This window comes from Scardinius erythrophthalmus, assembly GCF_964197995.2.
Source record: "Scardinius erythrophthalmus genome assembly, chromosome: 14".
Classification (NCBI taxonomy): Eukaryota; Metazoa; Chordata; class Actinopteri; order Cypriniformes; family Leuciscidae; genus Scardinius; species Scardinius erythrophthalmus.
This window is the reverse complement of record NC_138234.1, coordinates 15,294,158-15,316,290: the sequence shown is the minus strand read 5'-3', so window position 1 is coordinate 15,316,290 and position 22,133 is coordinate 15,294,158. Positions and strand designations below refer to the sequence as shown.

General features: G+C 43.2%; 1 protein-coding gene across 1 annotated transcript in view; it reads right to left on the bottom strand.

The window, feature by feature from the left end:
- The window catches only part of LOC308702502 (NACHT, LRR and PYD domains-containing protein 3-like), a 51,379-nt gene that overhangs the window by 5,125 nt on the left and 24,121 nt on the right, over positions 1-22,133 (bottom strand). Inside the window, exons 12-16 of the mRNA XM_081385403.1 lie at positions 21,935-22,108; positions 19,773-19,946; positions 19,504-19,677; positions 938-1,111; positions 322-495 (exon numbers count right to left, since the gene is read on the bottom strand). Coding sequence (XP_081241529.1) covers positions 322-495; positions 938-1,111; positions 19,504-19,677; positions 19,773-19,946; positions 21,935-22,108 — 870 coding nt within the window. The remainder of the gene's footprint in view (positions 1-321; positions 496-937; positions 1,112-19,503; positions 19,678-19,772; positions 19,947-21,934; positions 22,109-22,133) is intronic.

The window sequence follows — 22,133 nt, the reverse complement described above, 5'->3', positions numbered from 1 at the left end:
ACACCCACAACACACACACACACACACACACACACACACTAAAAGCTTCATTATAAAATGTATATTTATTTGCAACAATCATATATTACTGTAAGCTAATGGGCTTCTGGACGCCATACTGCATTGTCATGGTAACATTCCCAGTGAAGATAATGAGGAAATTACATTGTCTTTTTCTTCACCAAGTGCGTTCCAAACCGCTTCATTGTGACACACAAAAACACTGACGCCCGTAAAGTTCCATTTCAAGGACTATCAGAGTAAGAAGGGCATAAGGATGCTCAATTGGATTTATGACTGATGTATGTGAATGTTACTGACCTCAGTCTCTCCAGTTTACAGTGTGAATCCTTCAGTACGTCACATAAGTGATTCACTCCTGTGTTTCTTATTTCATTCACACTCAGGTCCAGCTCTCTCAGGTGAGATGGGTTTGATTTCAGAGCTGAAATCAGGATGAGACACTGTTCCTCTGTAATTCTGCAACTCCACAGACTGAAGACAGAAAGAGAAAAGACAAACTGAAGAGCTACATCAGTCACTAGTTTAATTTCTGATACTGTTTTTAAGGATGTCACACTAGTTCTGTATGCTGGAAGATGTCGATTCAGTTTTCTTTACTCTTTATTGTAGCAGCAGATTTCTGCAGAACGACATTTACACAATCAGTACATTGTATCAAATTCTTCAACTTTAACACAATAGACCTTAGTCAGGTTAGACTCCATATTGAATTTTATGTGTATAAAAATGAGGTTGTGAGAAAAATTTAAATATATACTGGTACACTAAGATTTATTACTTAGTTAAAAACATTTAAAATAAAGTGTAACAGAAGGTGCAGAGTTAAAAACACTATTACTTGAGTCCTGTTGTCTTAAAATAAACAGTGAACTGTTATCTCACAGTAACTGCTGTACAGTATAATGATACTAACACTAGTTTCTCCAGCTTGCATTCTGGGTTCATCAGTAGATCACTGAGGTTTTTCACTCCAGAGTCTCCTAGTTTATTCCCACTCAGGTCCAGTTCTTTCAGGTGTGATGGGTTTGATTTCAGAGCTGAAGTCAGAGCAGAACAACCTTCATCTGTAATATCACAATATCTGAAACTACATTTGGAGAAATGAGAAAAAGAAAATATTAATTCTGCAAAGTTATAGCATCTTCATAACGAATAAAGGACAAATTTCAAACTGCTTTTTTTGCGCCCTTCAATGGCAGAGGAGACACCATTTGTAGGAACGTTCAAAACGAAAGTGAACAACTGAATCAAATCATAAAGGGCCAAGTGGTCAGATCACTGTTCTTTCCACACTGCACGACTATCTGGGGTAACTTTCAGTTGCTGCTGTGTTCACTGCACGATGGATCGGTTTGGTTACACATTGAATGACTTTACAATAGGAAGAATCACTGACAACACTATCTGGTCCGCAAACTACATTTCACAACATGAGGAAAGGACAAGAGTGAAAATTTCGCTCTAATAAAATGTATGCTCTAATATTTTTACATTTTTATTTTTTTTGTCAACATGTTGCGATATTGTTTCATTTAAGTTCATATTTATTCTATAAATCTTATTTAGTTTAACAGCAGCACGAAATACCCAGCTTCGTTTGAGATAAAAAAATAAAATAAAATAAAATAAAAACACTTCCCCCTTCTGCTTTATTCACAAATCGCACCCTGGTTGTAAGGATCCAAAGATCCCTGTGGAATTGAATATTGAGTTTAACATTTAGTTCATGACAACAAATGAACATGAGTTTGAAGTTTGTATTTCGTTTTGCTTGGAAAAAGCTGGCCTAAACCAAAGTAGCATTTTAATTCTTCATCATTGAAATACTTAAATATATAGTTAATAAACTTTTATGACAACAAAACCTAAATTATTTATTACCTTCATTATTAACACTTTAATAATGCTAATGTCTACAATATTTAAGTGTGAATTTGCGACTTCTCTTTGTTTTAAGTCAGTCTCAGATGCTCCTCTCTTTTTAGCCTGTGGGGGGTTTGCAGGGACAGTTCTGTGGCTTTATCGTGGGGGTGCAGGACAAGGTGATAAACACTCCTCTTTCATATGGAGAGGGTCGGATAGCCAGCCTGATGATCGGATTTTATCTTAAAGAGTATGGGGTGAGATTTCGGTCACAATTCTGCGCGCGCAAGATCACATTTTGAGCGTGCAAAAGGGCATTTCGCACGCGCGTGAACTGAGTTTTGCGGAGAAATGTTCGTCTCGCAGATAAGAAAATATTGTGAGCGAACGAAAATCAATTTTGCATTTAAAATAAATATTTGGATGTGTGCGGACGTTCTCTTTCGCGTGTGCAAAGTTTCACTTTCTTGCTCCTTTCATACCAGCCGTGAGCGCTCTCTAAGCGCAGACGGCTCGCTTGCTCAACACAACCCAGCGTTACAATATGCCATAATTCCAGCCAATCAGAGATAAGACTGCTAAATTCTGATTGGCTGGCTTGAAAACCAATCACAAGACTCCCTGCATCACCGACTGCGGAAGAGAACTAGTGCAGTTGAGTTCTCTTACGAGAGTTCTCTCGTACTGCGTTCGTAGAACGCTGCGGGAAAAGTCTCTTTTCACGAAATACTGAAGCAAAATTATCCTTAATTTTCATATTTGTAAAACGCATTGCAGCAGTGCACAGCCATGGCGAGACGGCTCGCTCACTCATTGGCTGTTCTGCGGCAACTGCATGAGCCTATCGAGCGAGGGCTGATGCAATATCAGACCAATGAGAGCGCTTCGCGCGCTCCTCGTCACATCCCGCCGAAACGGGTGTGGCCATCCCCTATAAAAGGAGCTCGAGTAGGCTGATTCAACTGATTTTCATCTCTTCAGCGAAGCTCACGCATCGCTGGATCACGGAGAAGCAAGCGTCGTCGAGGCAAGCTTTTCAGCGGGACGAGCCCTTGAAGCCGCTGGCCTTCGCCGCCTCTACTGCCGTACCTGCTGCGCTTTCCGGCGCTTCATATCCTTTACCTGCTCTGTTCTGTGTGTGTGTGTGCAGTGTTCCCCGAACACTCACCCCTAAAAGAGCCGCGTCTTTATCAAGATGCCATCCTGTGGCTCGTGCCGAGCCCCGCTCACCGAGGGAGACCGCCACGTTATTTGCGTCTCCTGCCTGGGCGAAGATCACGCAGCGCTCGCGCTCGCTGACGGCGGTTGCCCTCACTGCGAGCTTTTGCCGATGGTGACTCTGCGGACTCGCCTGGCACATTTCTCCGAGCCTGCGCCCCCCGCCGCGGTGCCGCGCCGCAAGAAGCGCCGCTCGCAGCGGGCCCCGGAACCCTCCTCTTCCCGACAAAGCTCGCCGGCTCGCCCGCCAGCTTCGCCGGCTTCCCCCGGAGCACTTCCCGATGCTCAGCGCCCGCAGTCTGCCGCCGCTTCATCTGAGGAAGTTGTTTCTGAAGCCGAGTCGGTCGATAAGGATTCCTGCTCTCTGCTAGCTTCAGGCAGTGAGGACTGGGCGAGCTCTGCGGATCTCACGCCTCCTGCCCGAAAGCCCTCGGCTAGAGCTAGCATCGAGAGGGAGCTCATGCGAGTACTCGCGTTGGCCGCGGCGAGCCTCGGCCTCGAGTGGTCTGCACCGGAACTCCCCTCGCGCACCCGGCTTGATGGTAGCTTCCTCCCTGGTGAGCGTTCTTCTCCTGTGTCTAAGCCCGCTCCGTTTCTTCCTGAGCTTCATGAAGAAGTGGCGAAGGCCTGGAACGCTCCCTTTTCTGCACGAACACGTTCGTCTGTATCCCCAGCATTTTCCTCCCTGGATAATGCTCAGGATCGAGGCTACCTCACTCTGCCGCCGGTGGAACAGGCGATAGCAGCCCACCTTTGCCCGCCCTCTGCTGGACGGCGGACTAAGCCAGTGCTGCCGTCGAAAGCCTGCCGCATGACGTCGTCGCTGCTCGCGCGGATCTTCTCCGCCGCTGGGCAGGCGGCATCGGCCCTGCACACCATGGCCACGCTTCAGGTGTTCCAAGGCGATCTCCTCCGCAAACTGGACGAGATAGGACCTGAAGCTATCTGCATCACGGACCTGAGAAGCGCGTCGGATCTTTCCCTCCGCGCTACCAAGGCTGCAGCACAAGCCATGGGACGCTGTATGGCTTCCGCTACCGTAGCCGAGAGGCATTTGTGGCTGACGCTCACGGAGATGGCTGATGCAGAGCGCAACGCGTTCCTCGACGCCCCGCTATCCTCCGCTGGCCTCTTTGGATCTTCTCTCTCCGAGTTCGTGGAGAGATTTTCCGAAGCCCAGAAAGCGTCACAGGCATTCAAGCACTTCCTGCCGAAGCGCTCCAGTTCCGCAGCGGGGCGTGAGAAACAGGCCCCTCGGAGCTCACAGCCTCAGCCTCCGGCCGCCCCCTCTCAGCGACAGCAGCGCAGCTCACGCCCTCGCTCTCGCTCTACCAGCCGCCGCCCCACTCACCGCGGGCCGCGACCAAGGGTTGTGTTGAAGCCGGAAGCCCCAAAGAAGTCCTAGCACGCCTAGGAAAGCGCAGGTGTGTAAGCCCCGTTGCGACCGGGCCCTCACCAAAGCGCACCGCTGTCTCAGTCCCAGGAATTGCGACTGCTTCAGCGTTCTCAGCAGAGCACAAGCCCGCACAGCTGCCCGCTTGCCTGCACACAAAAGCCGTTTTTACGGCTACCCAGATAAATCCCGAAAAGAGTGTATTTTCTGGTGTCCCGGCCAAGGCCGATGGTGCTATAAATGTAGTGTTGATGCCCACTTCCCTGTGCCCATCCCTACACACAAGCACAGCCCTGCACACAGGGCCCGTACTCATAAGATCGACGCAGTTCGATCGCGCCACAAACATAGTCAAAGTGCCCACTTCCCAGTGCCCACAAACGCTATGTCTGGCAAGCCACAGGCTCCCTGTAAAACGGGACCTGTGAGCACCCGCTCTGTTCAAGCAGACAGCGCGGCCAAAGCAGTAAACGTGCCCGGTCCCCGCCCACGTTCACTTGTAGGCTGCATGAGTCCCATGAGACCTTCTCAGACCTCCCTCGTTCAGATAAACACTGTAGCGGGGTCGAGGATGAGCGTGTTGCCCGCTGTACTATGCGCGCTCCCCGCCTCAAATGTCACAGGCGTAACGCCTATGCTAGCGCGCCCCGAAGCGCCGCCGTCGCACAGCGAACAGAGCGCGCTTCGCATCCAACCCCTAGCCGGCCATGCAGACGCATGGGCCGCGCTTCCAGGGGTTTCGGACTGGGTGCTAGACATTATAAAGAGAGGCTTCTCGCTACAGTTTTGTCGGCGCCCTCCACGCTTCACAGCGCGCGTCGAAACTACGGTGAATTCAGAAGTAGCACACCTGCTTCGCGCCGAAATATCAAAACTGTTGAGCAAAGGGGCGATACAACATGTATCCCAAGCTCAAAGCGAAGGGGGGCTATACAGCAGATACTTCCTAGTCCCCAAAAAGGACGGTGGTATCAGACCCATACTAGATCTAAGACGACTAAACAGAGCTTTAGTGAAACGCAGTTTCAAAATGCTCACAACCAGCAAAATCCTCGCGCACATTCGCCGAGAAGACTGGTTTATGTCGATAGATCTAAAGGACGCGTATTTCCAAATACAGATAGCGTCACGCCACAGGCGATTCTTGAGATTCGCCTTCGAGGGTCGGGCATACCAGTATACAGTCCTGCCATTCGGCTTGTCCCTGGCACCCCGTACATTTACGAAGTGCATGGACGCAGCGCTCGCCCCCCTCAGACTCAGGGGCATGCGAGTGCTGAACTATTTGGACGACTGGCTGATCATAGCTCAATCACGATCTCAGCTCGTGGAGCACAGAACCATGTTACTCGATCACCTCGAGAATCTTGGTATCACGATCAATTGGACGAAGAGCTCCTTGAACCCCAGCCAAACTATTTCGTTTCTGGGCATCGTTCTGGACTCTCGTTCTATGACGGCGCGGCTGTCGCAACAGCGCGCGCTGCGCATACAGCACGCAGCGAGGTCCTTCAGCTGCGGTGCGATTATCCCGCTCAAACGTTTTCAGAGGATGCTGGGCCTCATGGCCTCAGCATCATCAGTTCTCCAGCTGGGCCTGCTTCGCATGCGCCCTCTGCAGTTCTGGTTGAAAGCGCGAGTGCCACGCGGAGCGTGGGCACTCAGCCGATTGCGCCTCAAAGTCGATCTAGACTGCGCAGCAGCCCTGAGACCATGGGCGGCGGGCGATTGGTACCGTTCAGGTGTAAGCCTGGGGACTTCCTCGAGAGTGAAAGTGGTGTCTACGGACGCATCCACCTCGGGATGGGGAGCGCTGCTCGAGGGCAGGCCGTTCTTTGGCCTCTGGTCAGAACGAGAAAAGCTCCATCATATCAACTGCCTGGAAATGCTAGCAGTTCACAACGCGCTGACGCGCTTTTGTCCCCACATCAAGGACCAACACGTCGTAGTCCGCTCGGACAACACGGCCGTGGTGTCCTACATAAATCGCCAAGGCGGCCTCGGTTCCAGTTCCCTTTACAGGCTGGCCGAGCGCCTCCTAATATGGGCTCAGCGCAACCTGAGCTCGCTGAGAGCGGTGCATGTGCCCGGGACACTCAACCTGGGTCCAGACAGGCTGTCCAGGAACAATGTTCCCACAGGCGAATGGTCTCTACACCCACAAACAGTCCGGCTGTTGTGGCAGAGATTCGGCAGAGCGGAGGTGGACCTATTCGCGTCCCCAGAAAACGCTCATTGCCCCGTGTTCTTTTCAAAGAACGACAGCGCGCTGTCCCACAAGTGGCCGCACTGCCCGCTATACGCGTTTCCCCCAGTCTCCCTCCTACCTCAGGTGCTGGAGCGAGTCAGGGAAGTGAAATGCCCAGTACTGCTTATAGCACCGTTCTGGGACAACCAAGCCTGGTTTCCAGTCCTGATGCAGTTAGCAGACTCCGCTCCATGGCCAGTGCCATTGAGGAGAGATCTCCTCTCGCAGGCCAGGGGCTCGATTTGGCACCCACACCCAGAGCTGTGGTCCCTTCATGCGTGGACGTTCAACGGTTACCCGTTAGCCTCACGGATGGAGTGCTGAACACCATCACTCAGGCTAGAGCGCCTTCCACCAGGCGGCTTTATGCCTCGAAGTGGTCGGTTTTCTCCAGCTGGTGTACAGCTCGGGGCCTGTCACCCCTCGAGTGTGAGGTGACGGAGGTTCTCTCCTTCCTACAAGAGCTGTTGGATAAGGGCAGATCCCCTTCCACGCTCAAAGTCTATGTGGCGGCTATCGCAGCGTGCTCGACAGCAACGCCAGGCCAGTCACTGGGTAGGAACGATTTAGTCATCCGCTTCCTCAGGGGAGCTAGGAGGCTGAATCCCCCCAGACCTCCCTCAGTCCCGGTGTGGGACCTTTCTACGGTCTTGGCAGCCATGAAAGGCCCCCCCTTTGAGCCTATCCAATCTGTTAGCCTCAAACATCTGTCTTTCAAAACGGTGTTTTTGATGGCCCTCGCTTCGGTGAAGCGCATAGGCGATCTGCACGCGCTCTCTGTGAGTCCAACGTGCTTGGAGTTTGGGCCCAATGACTCCAAAGTCATACTCAAACCTAAGCACGGCTACGTGCCGAAATCCCTCAACACTCCGTTTAGGGCTCAGGTTATTTCCCTGTCTGCCCTGCCGGGGTCAAACGAGGAAGGGGACTCGAGCTGTCTTTGCCCCGTTAGGGCGTTAAGAGCTTATGTGTCCCGCTCCGCTGCCTTCAGACAGACGGAGCAGCTCTTTGTCTCGTTCAGTGGACGTTCCAAAGGAACGGCTGTTTCGAAACAGAGCCTGTCCAGATGGGTGGTTGACGCCATAACAATGGCTTATACTACCAAGGGCCTTCAGTGCCCGTTGGGCATTAGAGCGCATTCCACGAGAGGCGTTGCCTCATCGTGGGCCTGGTCTAGCGGGATTTCCTTACAGGAAATATGTACGGCGGCGGGCTGGGCCTCGCCGTCTACATTCATAAGGTTCTACAACCTAGAAGTTCCCGCCTTGCAGGCCAGGTTGTTTTCGGTTTAGCCGTATCAGCTGTCTACCACGACACTGATTTCGCAGGCGCACAACGCCACCGAATACTTCACCGCACTTGCAAGCCAAGTGTTTTCGGCGTATTCGAGTCAGCTGTCTGAACACGGCACTGATATCGCAGACGCACAGCGCCGCCGAAGTTCTCTGGGCAGAATTGTGTAAGACCCATGTTTTCCCACATTAGCCAGGCTCCCTCCTGCCTATGTGATGCTATATCGCGTCTAGAACGCACCTATTTGGGCGAAAGTGTGTAAGTCCCACATTTCCCACATTAGCCAGGCTCTCCCTGCCTATGTGACGTTGTATCGCGCTTAAGGGCGCATCCATTGGGCGAAATTACGTAAGACCCACATCTCCCACATCAGCCAGGTTTTTCCCCTGCCTATGTGGCGCTGTTTCGCGCCTAGGGGCGCATATATCTGGGCAAAAATTTGCGTAAGACCCACATTTCCCACATTAGCCAGGCCTCCCCCTGCCTATGTGATGTTATATCGCGTCTTAGGACGCAGCTATCTGAGGGTGGTTGTCCCCCCCCCCCCCTCCAGACTCTCCGAAGTCTACCGGGTGATTATGCACTGTATACCTGGACTAGCTTCCAGTGGTCGGTGTTTTCTCATCCCAGCACGCACGGCGTCTTACAAGTGGTTCCCGCAGCGTTCTACGAACGCAGTACGAGAGAACTCTCGTAAGAGAACGTACTCGGTTACTAACGTAACCTCGGTTCTCTCTAGAAGAGGGAACGAGTACTGCGTTCCCTGCCGTGCGCGCGGTTCGCTCTGGTTCGCTTCGGCGATGAAAACCAGTTGAATCAGCCTACTCGAGCTCCTTTTATAGGGGATGGCCACACCCGTTTCGGCGGGATGTGACGAGGAGCGCGCGAAGCGCTCTCATTGGTCTGATATTGCATCAGCCCTCGCTCGATAGGCTCATGCAGTTGCCGCAGAACAGCCAATGAGTGAGCGAGCCGTCTCGCCATGGCTGTGCACTGCTGCAATGCGTTTTACAAATATGAAAATTAAGGATAATTTTGCTTCAGTATTTCGTGAAAAGAGACTTTTCCCGCAGCGTTCTACGAACGCAGTACTCGTTCCCTCTTCTAGAGAGAACCGAGGTTACGTTAGTAACCGAGTACGTTCATTATTTATGAAAAATATTCAAAAACTTCACTGTAATTCACTGTATTGTTGGCAAATTCAGTTGACACATCACTGATGTCCTGATGGTTATACTACAACACTTATTTTGGGAAAAATGTATATTTTACATTATATATACAATTGTAAATGTATAATTTTTATGATTTTTATGAAAAATATTCAATAACATAACTGTAATTCACTGTATTGTTGCCAAATTCAGCTCACACATCACTGCTGTCCTGATGGTTATATTACAACACTTATTTTGGGGAAAATATATTTTAAGTTGTATATACAATTGTACATTTATGATTTTTTATGATTTTTATGAAAAATATTCTAATTTACTGTATTGTTGCCAAATTCAGTTCACATATCACTGCTGTCCTGATGGTTATACTACAACTCTTATTTAGGCAAAATATATATTTTAAATTGTATATACAATTGTAAATGTAGAATTTTTATGATTTTTATGAAACATATTCAATAACTTCACTGTAATTCGCTGTATTGTTGCCAAATTCAGTTCACACATCGCTGCTGTCCTGATGGTTATACTACAACACTTATTTTAGGGAAAAATTTATATTTTAATTTGTATATACAATTGTAAATGTATAATTATTATGATTTTTATGAAAAATATTCAATAACATAACTGTAATTCACTGTATTGTTGCCAAATTAAGTTCACACATCACTGATGTGATGTCCAAAGTTATTGAATATTTTCATAAAAATCATTAAAAAATCATAAATTTACAATTGTGTATACAACTTTAAAAAAAAAAAATCCAAAATAAGTGTTGTAGTATAACCATCAGGACAGCAGTGATGTGTGAGCTGAATTTGGCAACAATACAGTGAATTACAGTAAAGTTATTGAATATTTTTCATAAAAATCATAAAAATTATACATTTACAGTAATTGTATATACAATTTAAAATATATATTTTACCAAAATAAGTGTTGTTGTATAACCTTCAGGACAGCAGTGATGTGTGAACTGAATTTGGCAACAATACAGTAAATTACAGTGAAGTTATTGAATATTTTTCATAAAAATCATAAAACTTCTACATTTACAATAGTATATACAATTTAAAATCTATATTTTTCCCAAAATAAGCGTTGTTGTATAACCATCAGGACAGCAGTGATGTGTCAACTGAATTTGCCAACAATACAGTGAATTACAGTGAAGTTTTTGAATATTTTTCATAAATAATAATCGTAAAAAATAAGCAAAACGATATTTATACAAAATAAGTGTTGTAGTATAACCATCAGGACAGCAGTGATGTGTGAACTGAATTTGCCAACAATACAGTGAATTACAGTGAAGTTTTTGAATATTTTTCATAAATAATAAACTCAACTGCACTAGTTCTCTTCCGCAGTCGGTGATGCAGGGAGTCTTGTGATTGGTTTTCAAGCCAGCCAATCAGAATTTAGCAGTCTCATCTCTGATTGGCTGGAATTATGGCATATTGTAACGTTGGGTTGTGTTGAGCAAGCGAGCCGTCTGCGCTTAGAGAGCGCTCACGGCTGGTATGAAAGGAGCAAGAAAGTGAAACTTTGCACACGCGAAAGAGAACGTCCGCGCACATCCAAATACTTATTTTAAATGCAAAATTGATTTTCGTTCGCTCGCAATATTTTCTTATCTGCGAGACAAACATTTCTGCGCAAAACTCAGTTCACGCGCGTGCGAAATGCCCTTTTGCACGCTCAAAATGTGATCTTGCGCGCGCAGAATTGTGACCGAAATCTCACCCCATAAAAGAGCGGGCAAAGGCAAAGTTCCTTTCAGGATAAATCTCTTGATGTGTCCAAATGTAGGCTCTATCTAAATTATAAATATTGTAACTAATGTATAAGGTTTTTCATTTGAAGTGTTCAATCCAGTTGTTTCAACTGGTTTTGTAGAGTTTAATATGGTGGCCCAGTAGTGCACAACACATCGAAATGTAAAAAGCAAACATAAGTTCACAACACAACGAAATTAAGCCACAACACAACAAAATTAAATCACAACACAACGGAAACAAGCCACAACACAACAAAATAAAGCCACAACACAACGGAAAATCTACAACACAACGGAAATAAGCCACAACACAGCGGAAAATCTACAACACAACGAAATAAAGCCACAACACAACGGAAATGCTCCCGACCACTTGAGGGCTCTCAGAGTTAGTTTTCCTAGCCATTGTTCTATAGAGTCAGCAGTCTTAATATATCAATACCACGATTAGTTTTAACAGTGTATATCGACATAAAATATTACTTCAAAATAACCTACATGAATTATAGCTGTGTATTTGATTTATACTCGAGAATGCTTGAACGCGCTACCACAGCGCATGATCCGTAAGGGAACGTCTGGCAATTCCACCAAATGGTTAAAACGTATAATTTATTATAATATAATTTGATAAATAAAAATAAAAGCCATTTGGTGAAATAGGAAGGTATTGGCACAATTTCACCTATAATAAGTCAGTCTGGTCACTAGGAACCACAAGAAAAAAATCTTGATTTAGGCCTAATGTCTGCATAAAAAACAAATCTTGTACTGTGCATACAGGGAGCTATTGGCACAATTTCACCAGTTGTAAGTCAGTCTGGTTAATAGAAACTACAACCTTTGAAACATGATAAAAGAAAAAACACTTTTACAGAAATTTCCTAAAAAAAATTATTGTTTACTGTAAATACATGAAGGGTATTGGAAAAAAGTCACCTGTATTAAGTCAGTTTACTATCAAATACAATAAAGCTTTGGATTTTGAACATGTCTGTTTTTGAATGTTAAAAGTAATTTTAATTAATACAAATTATACGTTTTAACAACTTGGAGGAATTGGCAGACGTTCCCTCAGGGATCAAGCGCTGTGGTAGCGCGTCAAACTAACTTTATCGCGCTCCGAGAGCCGTCTAGTGGTCGGGAGCATTTCCGTTGTGTTGTGGCTTTATTTCGTTGTGTTGTAGATTTTCCGTAGTGTTGTGGATTATTTCCGTTGTGTTGTGGCTTATTTCCGTTGTGTTGTGGCTTTATTTCGTTGTGTTGTAGATTTTCCGTTGTGTTGTGGCTTAATTTCGTTGTGTTGTGAACTTATGTTTGCTTTTTAAATGCCGTTGTGTTGTGCACTACTGGGCCACCATAACACACTGGGCCACCGTACTGTTAAATTCGTTAAATAAAGTCTTAAATGAAGGCAAAGAGTTGTGAGAGAATGAGATGTGTGAGATCCGCGTCTCTGCAGCAGCGGCTGGTTTTAAAGTGACAGCAGCCAATAAAGCTTTTTATCAGTGAAGTTAATCAAAGAACAAAGGTAACAGAGAAAAACACTGACTGCTCTTGACTAAAGAACTTTTGTAACTTTAATAAGGATTAATCTATTTATAATTTAAAATGTACGCAGTGCAAACTGTTTGATAGCTTTATTCAATTTCTGTATATTTCCTACCTGTTAGACAAATATTTAAAATATACTGTCTTTATGTTGTTTCTACATTAATTTGGAGGTTAACTGTGAAATTATTACATTATAAAATATTTTAAAAACGTAAGGTGATAACCCGTGATTAATCAGAAAAAAAGTGTGATTAATCTAGGTACTTCCTGCTCAGCTACTGTTCGGACACTCTTGCTTACTGCTCCGCGCTTTGCTCTATCGCTTTTACATTTTATCTCCTATTTTTTTTTTATATTTTATTTCCTTTATTTTATTTCCTTTTATCACCTAATTTTAACTTCAGCAAATCAGCACAGTGCTCATACGACAAAGTTTGGATTACTACAAAAACTGAGAATTCTTTTACCCGACCAGCTTACATTCCGGGAAAGGAAAACACAACTGCCTACAAGGATAAGAGAAAATGCCTCTTCTGGAATTTACTTGCTGCACTAACTGCCACAGACTTTTACAAAGGATTGCAGTTCTAGAAACAAAGTTACTTACGGGACCACCAAACCAGACGGAGCACACAACAGAGCTTCGTCATGGACACCCTCAGCATACCGGTGAGTCCCATGAAACTAGTACTCCTCGACAGGTAGAGAAACAAGCCGATCGACTTACTAATCGATGGCACAAACAGGGAGCTAAACCCAAAGGCACTCGAGACATCAGATTGTCACGAGCATCACATATTACCGCAGTAGCATCCTCTACTCCAGATACAGCTCTGACAAGGATTGCAAACACTGGTCTGCTACCACTGCCTATACATCTTGAGAACAGATTTGAAGTACTAATGAATGTAAATGAGGAATCCCCAAATGTGATGAATGTGATCGAACACAGACTGAATGGGCCAGTAGCTAACACTGATGCTAACTGGCGCTCAAGGTCGAGCAGACAGCGGCACTCAGCTCAGAGCGCAGCCGAGCCCAGGACTCTGATAGTGGGGGACTCCATAATCAGAAACATTAGCAGCAGGGATACAACTACGTGCTGCCTTCCACAAGCAACAACTTCTGATGTAAACAGGGAACTTCAGAACATTCTGATGAAACATAAGACTGCAAATCGACTCATCATACATGTGGGGAAGAATGATATTCATAAAAAGCAGTCAGAACTCCTTAAGAAGGATTTCAATGAACTTTTTGAAACACTTAAAAGACTGAAAGTTCAGACATTCATCAGTGGACCACTACCAGCAAGAGGAACAAACAGGTTTTCACGGTTGCTTGGCCTTAATACATGGCTGCAAAAAACCTGCAATATAAAAGGAGTGAACTTCATTGACAATTTCAATCTTTTCTGGAGTCAACGACAACTGTGTCATCGGGATGGCCATCACCCAAACAAACTTGATTCAAGAGTGTTAAAGGACAATATCTACTTCTCCCTAAATCATCCTTCTGCGGTTTGTGCCAATCCACTCAATCTGAACGGCACACACACACCTCGACACAGTATGAATGACCAGGGGACTTCACTTCAGCAGCAAAATGGACATGATAACACCACTCCGCCACAACAACCTCTGCTCACGGACACAATCTCAGCTGAGCCCTGCCCACAGAGCTCACCACAGACAGCCATATCAGAACTGCTTGAAGATTCAGCACCCAAGGACGACTTCCTGGAAAACAGCCAGGGAAGCCAGGACAGCATATCACAGCCTCCTATAACACCAGAGCAACAGCCCCTTTCACCAGACACTTTTTCCCTCTCCCCTGCAACGCCACTACTGTGCTTCTCACAGAAAATGGAAGAACTGGTGCATGCTGGAACCAGACTATCCCACTCTTTTGCTGCAAGCCCCCAGATACCAACTAAAAAAAGACAGGCACCGCTGCCACCAAAGCCTGCGGGCCCAGCTCGCCCTCCCCCTCCTCCTGTGAGAGCTCTTCGGCCTCTGCCACAACGCCAGGGCCCACACCCTCCTCCTTCTGCTCGAGGTGAACCAAAAACAACTGATACCAGCTCTCAGTGATATGTGTCGGGTCCCCGTTTTGATAACAGTAACTTTCTCAAATGTTTACAGAACAAGCGGGAACCCAGTGTGCCTGTATCTTTCTCTATTGCTGTTCTGTTACATGATAGAAAGTCTAAGGCCTTCAATAGCCGTACAGCAAACCAAACTAATCTGGTGCCTATTACACGTCAAACCAATATTGCTGTGGAGAAAAGTAAGTCTGTTAAGTTAGCTCTTTTAAACATTCGCTCACTTAAAAATAAATCACTTCTAGTCAACGACTTAATAACCACAAACAACCTAGATTTTATGCTTCTAAATGAAACCTGGCTAGAAGACAGCTACAGTGCAACAATCCTCAATGAAGCAGCCCCTCCTAACTTTACTTTTATGAGTGTCTGCAGAGCTGTTAAGAGAGGTGGGGGTCTAGCTGCTCTTTTTAAAGATATCTATCAATGTAAGCAAATATCATTTGGGAATTACCCTTCTTTCGAATATCTGGGTACTGTGTTAAAAGGTGCTCCACGCATTTTACTTATCATTATTTACAGGCCTCCAAAATACTCTCCAGCCTTTGCTGAGGACTTTACAGAACTGTTATCAACAATTACCTCAGAGTTTGACTGTTTTGCCATTGCTGGAGATTTTAACATCCACATAGATAGTGCAGAGAACAATATGGCAAAATAAATCAAAAGTGTTTTAAAAACTTTTGATCTGACTCAGCATGTACATGGACCCACACACAATCGTGGACACACTCTAGATTTACTTATCAGTAAGGGTCTAAACATTTCATCGATTGTTATTAAGGATGTAGCACTGTCTGATCATTTCTGTATCTTCTTTGATATATTGATCTCTCCTGCCACTGAAGCTAGATCTGTGTCTGTCAGGAAGAGATGCTTAAATGAGAACACCAGTGTACTATTTATGAAGGCTATATCCTTAACACCAAGCATATCTGCAGACTCTGTTGATTTTCTCCTTGATTCTTTTAACTCAAAAGTCAAAGGTGTAATTGATGATATTGCTCCTGTGAAAGTCAGGAAGAAGAGTGGCAGACAAAAAGCACCTTGGAGAAAATCAACAGCAGTGCAAAATATGAAAAGACAATGCAGAAAAGCAGAGCGCATGTGGCGGAAGACAAAACTTGTAGTCCTATATAACATCTACAAAGACAGCCTTCATGCTTTCAATATGGAACTAAGCAAAGCTAGACAGACTTTCTTCTCAAATATTATAAACAGCAATTTAAACAACACACGCACTCTTTTTGCTACTGTAGAGAGACTGACAAACCCCCCAAGCCAGATTCCCAGTGAAATGCTCTCAGACAGCAAGTGCAGTGAGTTTGCTTCTTTCTTCTCTGAGAAAATCAATAATATCAGAAAGGTGATCAGCACATCCTTGAGTTGCACTGGGGTCAGACAGATCAGACCACCTGAGAAAGTAGTTACTATGTCTGATTTCAAAGAAATTGATGGCAAAATTTTGGAAGAAACCGTACAGCACCTTAAAACATCAACCTGTGCTCTTGACACACTTCCCACATCTTTTTTCAAAAGTGTGTTAAACAGTTTAGAAGCAGATCTTCTAGAAGTGGTAAATGCTTCACTTCTCTCTGGGAGTTTTCCAAACTCCCTAAAAACTGCAGTTGTCAAGCCCCTCTTGAAAAAGAGCAATCTAGATAAGACCATATTAAGCAACTATAGGCCGATCTCAAATCTTCCTTTCATAGGCAAGATCATTGAAAAAGTTGTCTTCAATCAGCTGAACAAATTCTTATGCTCGAATGGATACTTTGACAATTTTCAATCTGGTTTCCGACCGCACCACAGCACAGAGACAGCGCTCTTAAAGATAATAAACGATATTCACTTAAATACTGATTCAGGCAAATTATCAGTGCTGGTACTACTCGACCTCAGTGCTGCATTTGACACTGTCGATCACAACATACTTCTGGACAGGCTGGAAAACTGGGTGGGGCTTTCTGGGATAGTCCTAAAATGGTTCAGGTCATACTTAGATGGGAGAGGTTATTATGTGAGTATAGGAGACCATAAGTCTGAGTGGACATCCATGACATGCGGAGTCCCTCAAGGCTCAATTCTTGCGCCACTCCTGTTCAACCTGTATATGCTCCCAATAAGCCAAATAATGAGAAAGAACCAAATTGCTTACCACAGCTATGCAGACGACACACAGCTCTACTTAGCCCTATCGCCTAACGATTACAGCCCCATTGACTCCCTGTGCCAATGCATTGATGAAGTTAACAGTTGGATGTGTCAAAACTTTCTTCAGTTAAACAAAGACAAAACTGAAGTCATTGCGTTTGGAAACAAAGATGAAGTTCTCAAGGTGAACGCATATCTTCACTCCAGGGGTCAAACAACTAAACATCAAGTCAGGAATCTTGGTGTGACACTAGAGTCAGACCTTAGTTTCAGTAGTCATGTCAAAGCAATAACTAAATCAGCATACTATCATCTGAAAAACATTGCAAGAATTAGATGCTTTGTTTCCAGACAAGACCTAGAGAAACTTGTTCATGCTTTCATCACCAGCAGGGTGGATTATTGTAATGACTCCTCACTGGCCTTCCCAAAAAGACCATAAGACAGTTGCAGCTCATACAGAACGCTGCCGCCAGGATTCTGAGCAGAACCAGAAAATATGAACATATCACACCAGTCCTCAGGTCTTTACACTGGCTCCCAGTTAAATTTAGGATTGATTTTAAAGTATTATTACTGGTATATAAATCATTCAATGGCCTAGGACCTCAATACATTGCAGATATGCTCACTGAATATAAACCCAACAGATCACTCAGATCATTAGGATCATATCAGCTAGAAATACCAAGGGTTCACTCTAAGCATGGCGAGTCCGCTTTTAGCTATTATGCCAGCCGCAGCTGGAACCAGCTTCCAGAGGAGATCAGATGTGCTCCTACTGTAGTCACATTCAAATCCAGACTCAAAACACATCTGTTTAACTATGCATTTACTGAATGACCACTGTGCCAATGTTCGTCCGACTGTTTGTACTGTATTTTATTTTTTATTTTTCTAAACTGTTTTAATTAGTCTTATTTCTTTTTATTATTTTAATTTATGTAAATATCTGCGCAATTTATGTGTATTTAGCCTGCCTCTGCCATCCAGCACCCCCCATAATCCCGAGAGAGAGGGGCAAATAAAAACGCCTGTTCTTAATTTGTTTCTTTGTACTATTTTCATTTTGTACTGTTTTAATTGTACACAGCAAAGCTGAAATTTCTTTGGCAAAACAAATTTAAAATATCGCAAGAATAATATTCTGTATTTCTCACTTTGCATCGCAAAGGGAAAACGCTAAACTCGATGCAACCTTGTTTTAAATAAATAAACTGCCTCGAGACTTTATTTAAACCTTGAAATGTGCGATTGGGTTTTAATTTTAGTGTTCTTTTACATTTTCATTGGTTTTTATATTGAAAGCAATACTATTTAGTTAGTCTATTATTTTTGTAGCCAAGTCAACAAAATGTTAAGAGTATTTTTCTGATTTGTTCAATGTATGGATCTGTTTTGAAATTTTTATTTCGTTGGTTATCACTTTCAGTCATCTCAATTTCGTGAATGATTCACAAATCAATAATTTAGCAGATTAAAGATGAGCTTTATCGTGTGTTATCGCCTGTGCGTGTTTTGTCGTCTGTGCAGTGAAACAGAGGCTCTACTGGAGCAAATTTATGTTGTAGGCCTAATGTGCCATTATTAATTCAACAAAACGCTTGACTTTAATAATATGTTACCTACTTGAGCATCAAGAACGGTAAAACAAACACTGTCGGCCAACATCGGTTAACATCAGGCTGCAATGTTATCTTCTAAACAGCTATTAATAAAAATGACAGACAATAAAGTACAATCTCCGAAAAGTGTTTTGAATCAATAAATGAACATTTCAAAAAATATATATTTTGACAAATATTAAACTAGTGACATAATTATGAAGATGTTTTTAGCGCTGAGATTCGAACTCAGAACGGTTGAAACACAGCGAGGCACATGTCGCTTGCCACGCGCAACGCGGCTACATTTGAAACAACAAAATTTTGGTTGGCAAGAAAAAATGGTCCAACGAACCGTTCGGTTTGAAAATGCGTACCGAAAACCGAACCGAAAGCCTCGTACCGAACGGTTCAATACGAATACGCGTATCGTTACACCCCGTCTGAACACCGCTTTAAGAGCATGTGCTTAACTAAGTCTTATGCTCATGCAAAATGTTTTATGTTGAAATGTTTCCATTATTTATTTAAGAAAATTACGCTAATCATAACAACCTACTGTAAGCCTATTTAATTCTTAAAGAATGCTTAAACACAAATGCTGCTGACTGACATTGGTTAGCAAGTCCTGACAATGTTTTAATTTTACAATCATTTAGTATAATTTATTTCACCGTTTCAGTAAATAAATCTATTTAAAGCATAACCTATTGACATGCGTAGCCTTTCTAAATCATAGAAAAACTGGGCACACAATGTTAATGTTTAGCCTACTTTGCTTAAATTTGATCCAATAATAGAAGCCTACATTTGTTTCAGTTCTAAATTTGTACTGTAATTTCAGTATTGTGAGTATGAATTCGTTTAACTACAATGTTTCTCTTGAATTTATCTGCTACAGCTCTCAATGATTACGCAATAGAGATAATAAACTGACACTTTTCAAAGTATGTGATTATAGCGCCTCTGAGCGGTAAAAGGCAGCAAATACACATCCCCAATTTTACCACTGCGGAAACGGCGGCGGTAAAAGTATTATTCTGGTTGTCTACCAACTGTATGATTGATGTATGTGAATGTTACTGACCTCAATATCTCCAGTTTACAGTATGAATCCTTCAGTAGGTCACATAAGTGATTCACTCCTGTGTTTCTAATTTCATTCCCACTCAGGCTTAGCTCTTTCAGGTGTGATGGGTTTGATTTCAGAGCTGAAGTCACAGCAGAACAACCTTCATTCGTCATATCACAGTAATTTAACCTACATTGGGAGAAATAAGACCAAATATCTTAATTCTGTTTCAGTCAAATACCAAAACTCTTGCCTTTCGTTTAGATTAAATTAATCTTCCTCACCACAATATCTCCAGTTTACAGTGTGAATCCTTCAGTACGTCACATAAGTGATTCACTCCTGTGTTTTTTATTTGATTCTTATGAAGGTACAGCTGTCTCAGGTGTGATGGGTTTGATTTCAGAGCTGAAGTCAGGATGAGACACTGTTTCTCTGTAATACTGCATCCACACAGACTGAAGACAGAAAGAGAAAAGACTAACTGAAGTGCTACATCAGGCACTTAGTTAAATTTCTTATACTCTGTATTTAAAGGATTAATTCACCTAAAAATGAAAATTTCCTGATAATTTACTCACCCCAATGTCACCCAAGATGTCCATGTCTTTCTTTCTTCAGTGGAAAAGAAATTTTTTTTTTTTTTTGAGGAAAACATTTCAGGATTTTTCTCTAAACAATGTTGAAGTTCAAATCAATGCCGTTTCAAAGGGCTCTGAATGATCCCAGCTGAGGAATGGGGTCTTATCTGGCGAAACGATCGGTCATTTTCAATTTTTTTTTTAAATGTTTATACTTTTTAACCACAATTGTTCGTCTTGTGCTGGTCTGTGATGTGCCATGTATTACGTCATAAAGTTGGAAAGGTCATGAAAAAAATAAGAAAATAATAATAATAAATTAAAACAAAGATGTCAGACGATTTTGAATTTGGAAGAGAAAATGAGATGGAATTTTTCACCCTTCCTTACCTTTTTGAACTGGAGTACACAAAGAACTTATATAGATGACGTGACGCGTGACATTTCCAATGTGATGATGCAATGCGTGGGGCGTCGCAGACCAGCACAAGACAAACTATTCTGGTTAAAAAAGTATATAATTTTTATTTTTGTTTAGAAAATGACTGATCGTTTAGCTAGATAAGAGCCCATTCCTCAGCTGGAATCGTGCAGTACCCTTTGAAGCACTTCAGAGCCCTTTGAAACAGCATTGATTTGAATTTCAACATTCTGGTTGCCATTGAAGTCCATTGTTTAGAAAAAAATCCTGAAATATTTTCCTCAAAAAAATTAATTTCTTTTCCATTGAAGAAAGAAAGGCATGGACATCTTAGATGGCATTGGGGTGAGTAAATTATCAGGAAATTTTCATTTTGATTTGAACCAATCCTTTAAAGGGGTGGTAAAATGCCCTTTTCACAAGATGTAAAATATATCTCTGTTGTCCTGATGTGGGTGTGTGTGTTAAGTTTTAGCACAACATACCCCACAGATAATTTTATATAGCATGTTAAAGTTGTCACTTTTTGAGGGTTTGCAAAAAATGCACTGTTTTGTGCCTGGCCCTTTAAATGCAAATGAGCTGCTGCAGAGGGCGGGGTTTCGTGTGTTTTAGCAGCTGCAATTACCTCATGCAGACACACTAAAATGACAGAAACTGTTCTGCCTTTAATGTTAAAACGTAATTAGACAAAGATGGAGAGACTCAAGAAGAAGTGACAACACATAGAATGCAACAGGACGTCTCTGAATGGTTTGTTAGTTGATGAATTTATGTTGTTGATGTGGAGTTAACTATCTTCAATTAGCATATTCTGTCATGGTAATCTATTAATCGCTCGTATAGGAACTGTTGTGAGATGCACACAGAGTGACTTTCTATTGCATGTGAAAAGATGTATGCTAAAGTTTGAGCTGACTCACAAATGTACTCTTATACAACTACTTTTCCCCTTCTCAGCATGGACTGTGTGTTCCCGGGGGAGGGGTTTGTGTACATTTTAGGGTGTACACACCACACCCTTGCTTTTTTGCTCAACCACCCCTTTAAGGCTGTCACAATAGTTCTGTGGAAGATTCTTCTCTATCATTTTTCAACAATATATTTTATCAGTTTTCTTTACTCTTTATCGTAGCAGCAGATTTCTGCAGAACAACATTTACACAATCAGTACATTGTATAAAATTCTTCAACTGTAACGCAATAGACCTTAGTCAGGTTAGACGGCATATTGAATTTTATGTGTATGAAAATGAGATTGTGAGAATTTTTTTTATATATACTGGTACACTAAGTTTTATATATATAAAAAAACATTTAACATAAAGTGTAACAGAAAGTGCAGACTCAGAGCTATAAACACTATTACTTCAGTCCTGTTGTTTTAAAATAAACAGTGAACTGTAATCTCACAGTAACTGCTGTACAGTATAATGATACTAACTGTAGCTTTTCCAGCTTGCACTGTGGGTTCATCAGTAGATCACTGAGGTTTTTCACTCCAGAGTCTCCTAGTTTATTCCCGCTCAGGTCCAGCTTTCTCAGGTGTGATGGGTTTGATTTCAGAGCTGAAGTCAGGATGAGACACTGTTCCTCTGTAATACTGCATTCACGCAGACTGAAGACAGAAAGAGAAAAGAAAG